This window comes from Lathyrus oleraceus, chromosome 5 (genome assembly GCF_024323335.1).
Source record: "Lathyrus oleraceus cultivar Zhongwan6 chromosome 5, CAAS_Psat_ZW6_1.0, whole genome shotgun sequence".
Lineage (NCBI taxonomy): Eukaryota > Viridiplantae > Streptophyta > Magnoliopsida > Fabales > Fabaceae > Lathyrus > Lathyrus oleraceus.
Genome location: NC_066583.1, coordinates 18,035,319 through 18,043,083, shown reverse-complemented (window position 1 = coordinate 18,043,083; position 7,765 = coordinate 18,035,319). Strand labels below are relative to the sequence as shown.

At 34.9% G+C, this 7,765-nt stretch overlaps 1 protein-coding gene across 1 annotated transcript; it reads right to left on the bottom strand.

Moving 5' to 3' along the window:
* Window positions 1–6,504: 6,504 nt before the first annotated feature.
* On the bottom strand, window positions 6,505–7,404 carry LOC127088334 (AT-hook motif nuclear-localized protein 29). The gene has a single exon (XM_051029271.1). It carries the CDS (start codon window positions 7,384–7,386, stop codon window positions 6,592–6,594), a length of 795 nt encoding a protein of 264 aa, XP_050885228.1. The 5' UTR covers window positions 7,387–7,404; the 3' UTR covers window positions 6,505–6,591.
* Between the last annotated feature and the right edge of the window lie 361 nt (window positions 7,405–7,765).

Genomic DNA, 7,765 nt, shown 5'->3' with positions numbered 1-7,765 from the left:
CCGGCCTCAGATAGTTGTGACTTCTACATAAGTCCAATTACGATTGCTTAACATAGCGCTAAATTTTCCTTATGGCATACTAACTACTAACACTAACCATTAATCATTAACATTTACTTCTTGCTCTTTACATTTATGCAATTTACTATTCTTGTACATATTATTCATTTGCTTTTCCCCCTTTGCTCACTTGAGCACATGTTTATGTTAATGCAATTTGCCTTTTGCTCACTTGAGCATATTATTGTGTATATATCATTGTGCTTGTGTTTTGTTTTGATTGTTATGGACCAAATGCAAAGAAATGGACAAATGGACTTAGTTTCTAGGACTTTCCCTATGCAAATTGGAGTAAAAGGACCTTAATGTTGAAGATGGACTAGAAGGACCAAACCTCTAAACTCACTCTTGTCCATTGTTGATTTACTTCATGGAACTTTTGATGCGTGTGCTTTTGTGCTAGGGAATTCTATGAGAGCTCAAATTGAAGAACCATTGCCATTGTTCATCCAAAGTGAAAGATACAAGATACATTGAGGATCTCCTAAGGAGCTTGTTTGATTATGTTGATTGCTTGAGCTTACTATTATTTTGCTTGCATATTCCAAAGGATGGGAGCTACTTGGATCATCAATATGATCTCAAGAGAGGAACTCCATTTGTGGTCTTGTTTCTTATCCCTCATCTCTTGTATGTTTAGGACTTTAGCCATTCTTCTTCTTTCCTCCCCTCTAACCCAAGCCAAAACTTTTGTACAAACATTTAACACTTCTTTTCAAACATTAGAAACCTAAGCCTTATGCTTTTGATTTTCAAACTTTCTTTTCATAATACTTATTTTGAATTGAACTTTTAAATCAACTTTGACCATATTTTGTAAATACTTTTCATTGGTAAATATAACCCATTCAAATGTTTTTTGTGGTTTCAATGGCCACTCTCTTAATCAAAACTTTTTCATAACCTTTAGCTATTAGGTTTGAGTTATCCTTGAGGTAGATGTAATACTCACCTATATCCTTAGTGATGGACAATGAGTCTTCCATGCTTATTATAGGGTTAACCCCTCACTAGCATGTTGAAACTATCCTCACATGGTGGATTTGTGGTTTTAGGTTGAGTTTTCTCCCTTGGATAACAAAAGACCTTAAGGCTTTTGGAGCAATCAATTCATCAACTCATTTTGAGATTTTTACCCCGAACTACGAGGTTTTGATCCTACATTTTTAAGATGATACGTAGGCAATGGATTTATCCATTCAAACACAAAAATGTAAATAACTTGTACATTCTCTTCTCATCTCTTCAATCATGTTTGCACAAATAAATTTTCACAAAATACCAACCTTACAACAAATGTGAAAAGGGCTCCCTAGGAGTACCTAGGATGTTTTGGGTGCTTAAAACCTTCCCATTGCATAACCAACCCCCTTACCCAGATCTCTGACATTTTTACTAGTTTTTTATTCGATAAAACTTTTAGGTTTTTGTTCGCTTTCTAACCATTCCTTTGGATAAATAGAAGTGTGGTGGCGACTCGACTTGTATGGTTTACCTTGGATTTAGTCAATATCTCTAATGGTAATGAATACCCCGCTACAACCACCTAGGATAAACACATAACCAGTTGTGGATTTTCTATCCTCAGCATCACTACACCAACTTAAGTTGGTGTAACCCAATAGCTTACATTATTTTCTATCATCAGATGCCAAAAACAGAATGCCATAGTCGAGAGTTCCTTTGAGATACGTTAGTATCCTCTTTGTCGCTACTAGATGTGATACCTTTGGCTTCTACACGAATCTACTCATCATACCTACACTCTAAGCTAGACCAAGCCTTATGTGACAAATGTATCTTAATGACCCAATAAGTCTTATGTACTGTGTTGGGTCGACAACATCTTCATCTGATTTTTTCGATAGTTGCAGTCTTGGTTCAAGAGGTATCGAAGTTGCATTGCAGTCTTCCATCTCAAATCTTTTGAGTATTTCATTTGTATATATTCTTTGATGCATCATCAAGCCTCTAATACTTTTGTAGAATTCGGCACCAAGGAAGTATGAAATGTTTCCCATATCATACATTTTGAACTCCTTGCTTATATCAGCTTTGAAGTCTTCGATCTCTTTCTTGCAACTACCTGTTATTAATAAGTCATCGACAAGAGACACAAAGCAATTAACTCTTGTTTCTTCTTACATATACTCCATGCTTACTTTTTCACTTCATAAATTCCTTCTCCCTTAGGAAAATATCTATCTTCTTATACCAAGTTTTTTTATCTTGTTTGAGTCCATACAAGGATTTATTCAGCCTGTATACTTTTTTACTTGACCTTGTTTCACAAACTCAACTGGTTGTGCAACATAAACTACTTCATCTAAGGGGCCATTCAGTAATGCAAATTTCACATCATCTGACACATATTTCAGTTGTTCATGTTTGCTAGACAAATAACCAACCTGATTGTTTCGATCCTAACAACATCTGCAAAAACTTCATCGAAGTCAATTCCTTCTTTTTTAAGAAATCCTTTCGCCACAAGTCTTGTCTTGTGTCGAGTTACTTCTCCTTTGTGATTTAACTTCACCTTGTATTCCCACTTCACATTGATTTCCTTCTTTCCTTGAGGCAATTCGACAAGTGACCAAGTGTTGTTGACTTCGATGGACTCCAATGCCTCATTCATCGCTTTCATCCATGTCGAATCCTTCAGTGCCTCAACTGCATTGATTGGTTAGACATCTACATAGAAATCATTTTGTACCAACTCACCCTCATCATTAACCATGTCATATGATGTAATCACACATTCCTGAAACCTTGCAGGCATGTGTCTTATTCTTTAAGGTTTGCTTGTGGTTATCTGACCTCTGAATTCTTCTTGTCGAACTTCTCTTTTGACTTCACTAGCTGGTTCTTCACATAAGAATCTCAACGAATCCTTCTTTACATTTTCAGTCCAATCCCATTCGTTAAGCTCATCTATGATCATGTTCCTGTTGGTCACTACTTTCTTGCTCATTGGGTCAAACAATTCGTATCCATAATTCGAAGGATATCCTATTAGAATCATTTGACTTGTTTTGTCATCAACTTTTCTTCTCAACTAATTAGGCACATGTCTATGAGCTATAGATCCAAATACTTTCAGGTGACTTAAGCTAAGCTTGACACCAGACTAACATTTTTCTAGCGTGGTTCCTTCTATCATTTTCATCATACATCTATTTAAAATGTATGTTGCAGTCGACACAACTTCTCCCCATAATTCTATGGGTAGATGCTTGCCTTCCAACATACTCCTCACCATATTCATGATGGTTCTATTCTTTCTTTCAATAGTTCCATGTTGTTATGGAGTGTAGGGTGGCACCATCTCATGCACGATCCCTTCCTTCTCACATAATGTATCTAAGTATTTCGATACATATTCTCCACCATCATCAGTCCTCAGAATCTCAAGCTTTCGACCACTTTGCCTTTCGACCATAGATTTAAACTTGGAAAATACCTCAATCACTTCACTTTTCTTCTTGATCAAGTAAGTCCATAATTTTTGACTAAAATCATATATGGATGTGACAAAGTATCTGTTACCTCCAATCGAATCCATCTGGATAAGACCACATACATCAAAGTATATGATTTCAAGAATTTCCTTCGACTTGCTTCTTATATCCTTACTGAAGTTTTTCTTGTACTAGTTTTCCTGCATACATTCCTCACACACTTCATTTGGAATGTTGATTTCTGGTAACCCTGAAACTAAATTCTTCTTTTCAGATCTCTGATGTCTTTGAAGTTGAGATTGCCAAGTCTATAGTGCCATATTCGTTCATCCATGCTAGCTGCAGTCGCAAGGCACTTGTGCTCCATCATATTAAGTTCAATCTTGAAGGTTATATTCTGAGAGATATGAGCCTTCATGATTAACCTTCCACCTGAGTCGAGAACTATCATCATCTTATCTTCAATCGATGCTTTGTAATTCTTTTCGACCAACTTCCCTATACCGAGCAAATTACTTTTCATGCCTGGTATATACAATACATTGGAAATCACTTACCTTTTTCCATCTTTCCTTATGATCATAATATCACCAATACCTTCATCTACTAGAGTATTATCATTTGCAAATTTCACCATGTTCTTCATTGACAGTTTTATGTTGACAAACCAATCTTTCCTACCAGTCATGTGTGATAAGAATCCTGAGTCCAAGTATCATTGGTCCTTGAATATTTCTTCATATATTATTGTGACCAGCAACAACATCTATTCTTCTTCATGCTTTGCCAACTTTGCATAATTTTCTTGATTCTTTTGTTTTTCAGGACAATCACTAGAGTAGTGGCCACACTTCTGACAAGTGAAACACTGAACGTGACTTTTGTCAGGTTTTTTGTCCACCACCTCTTCCTTTACTTGCAACACCACCTCTATGGTTGCTTTGGTATGAGGGTCTCTTAGATTCAAAGAATTTCCTTCTTGTTGGTTTCCTCTACCAGTCGAATTGTTGTAGCCTCATCTACCTTTGTTGTTGAACCATTTTTCTTTGCCTTTCTTTTCTATTTGTTGATTGCACCTACAAAGCCTTATCACTCTTTGATTTACTTGCAGATATTTCAACCATTCTTTGTTCATGAGATTCAAGCATCCCTTGAAGCTCTTCATTTGTAAATGTTGACAAGTCTTTCAATTCTTCAATGGCTACTACCACGTGATCAAATTTTGGAGCCAATGATCTCAAGATCTTTGCAATAATTAATCTTGATTTCGATATTTCTCCACATACCTTGATTTGATTCTCCAATTTCATAACCCCAGTGAGAAAATTAGTTATGCTTTGTCTTTCTTCAACCTGAAGCAATTAATACGTTCTTTTGTGAGTTTGTAACCTCACCTCTTTTACCTTCTCGGCGACTCCAAATGATTTTTAAAATTTCCCATGCTTCTTTCACTGATTCAACATCACTCAGTTTTTTGAAATTGTCTGGATCAACACACTGATGAATTATAAAGAGAGATTTATAATATTTCTTCTTCAATTCTTTGTGTGCAACCTTTCTTCATCCTTCGCGTTTTCTACAAGTGGAGTTACTCCTTCCTTCATAAGATTCCACATGTCTTGATAACAAGAATCACACAACCAGTGCTCTAGATACCAGATGTTGGAATTTTGATAAATTCCAGATGATGGAATTACACCCAAATCTTGGAGAATCCCGTATCAATCTTGTTGAACAAGAATCAATTCTCCAGATTGATTTTGCTTCTTGTTTTTCACTCTTCACTCGAGTGAATAAACCACACCTTGGTTGTAAGATGATTCCATTGTGCAACAATTATTGGAGAAGAAAAGAAAATATGAATTGGGGAATAAAAGAGAAGTTAGGGTTTGAGAGAAAAGGGGAAGAAGAAGAATATTTCTGCAGAGTTTCTCTTTGTCTTCAACTGAAGTTTATTCAATCTTTTCTCTATGTAAATGCACTTTTACAATTGTAGGATACATTTCTATTTATAGGCTGAGATTGCTTGCACACCAAGCAATCTCCAAGTAACCTAATTCAGCTAAAAACATAAAATAAAGCTAAGTCTTAAATTCAGTCGAAGACACACTTCGTCTACATTTTGACAACAACAGACTTTGCCGAATTACTGCTTTAACACAAAGGGTTACACTTTCAACACTATTCTCCAATTACCGAGACACGTAGATATTTTTTTTATCATTAGACAAAGACAGAAAAATAAAAAAATTCAAAATTGTAGAATTAACTGTTCCTTTAATTACAAAGTTTCTGAAAAATAATTTCGTCTCTGCTGTAATGGACATATGAATACTCTTATTCCTGAACAATCTATAGGAAGTTGTGGAACTGTCAAATTCAATTCTCATGTTCAACAACCTATTTTGTTACGAAGAAGATGAAGGTTTATGCATAAAATTTAGAAAACCTAAAAAACATATTTTAGTGACCAATTATATAGTCTTTAAATCGGCCAGAAAAGTTTAGTGTTTCAAATCATTTATACATTAGTGATAATTGACGTTTTTACTGACATTTAGATGGAAATGATTATTTAGACGAAAATAATTAAAATGGTATGTTTTAAAAAGTAGTTACTCAAATGGTATTTTTTAAAATTATGGGACCAAAATGAACTTCGAGTATTAAACCTATTTATTTAAATAGGCCGATCTGATAAGCTTAAAATATTTTTTTAATGGTATGTGAACTACCTTTTTTTAACTAAATAAACTTATAAAAAGGCCTATGAATTTTTTATTTAAAAAAAGTATGGCTTTGTGTAAGTCTGTGTAGGTTAGACCGCATGTCTCTATTAATTAGTCTAATTTTTTCTCACCCCTAATTTTCACTCAATTGAAAAAGTACTCTAATTAAACTTAATACTCATATTTATCATATTATATATAGCAAGCACCATAACTAAAATAATGAAGAAAAGGTGCGCATAAAACAACAAAAACTCATTCAACCCAAAAATTATTTATTTAGATAAACATAATTGTTTCAAAAACAAATTAAACATCACAATGTAAATTTCTAGTCAATCTATCTAGAAACGGGGATGTTTGGATGGGGGAATTATGGTTGCAGTAGTATCCCATCCGAATATACAATCTTGAGTAGAGGATGATGGATAACTGATGTTGCTACTCATCATGTTTCTCTTTCCAGATGTTGAATCTCCAACATTGAACAAATCATCATCACCTACTCTCACTTGTCCAGCTCCATTGAGGCATGGGAGTTGATGTTCGTTTCGATCAATTACTATTGAAGAAAGCTTTTCTGGTGTAGTGTTTGCAAAGGAAGCAACTGTCAGAGTCACCAGACTTGAAGCCACCAAAGGGGGCATCACACTTCCTCCAATCACTTGTTCATTTGTTCCTGATAAGTAAATTGTCAATCCTCCAACATTCATTGGTGTTGGCGTTGGGAAAATTGTCCCAGATATCAAAAGAATCTCAAACCTTCCTTGTAGGGTTACAATTCTTCCCGTGGGTAGGCGAAGTCTAACATGTGTCACCAATCCATCTCCATTGAGAATACATATGCCCCTTCCCTGACGATGAGCGTAATCAAAGACACTTTTTGATATGTCGTCTCCAACACTAATCTCAAGCATATGAGAATTTACAACATTAGTGTTGTCTTGTGTTACTATGACAGGCATCTTGGGTTTGTTCCTAGAGCCAAGAGGACGCCCTCGGGGGCGGCGAGAGGCAGTGGAGGAAGATGCATGATGGTTGTTATCTACGGTGGTATTAGTGTTTGGTGCTTCGATTTCTGGTTGTGGTGCAGTGAATAGTTGAAGCTCTTGATTTCTCTCAGCAATATGGTCAGACATTCTCTTGTTTTTTGTACTCGTTTTTACTTGTTTGTCTTGCTTTGCCAAACCTTTGCACCTTTTAATATTAGTGGTGAAGGACTTGAGATGAATATTTTATTGATATTTTAATTTTAGTATTTTAAGATTAAAATTAATTCAATATTTGGGGCGAAAATTGGTGATGAAAAACAACTTTTCAGTCAATCATGTTGACCATAGACAAAACATATTTTTTAAAATATTTTCTTTAATATATTTACACCACCGACATAATTCATTCACTTATTTGAGATCACCAAGCTTATTATATTCCATTATATTTATTTAGTCTAATTGATTAATGAAACTAACTATATCAAAGGAACAAATTAAGCTATTATATTCATTAGTTTAATAT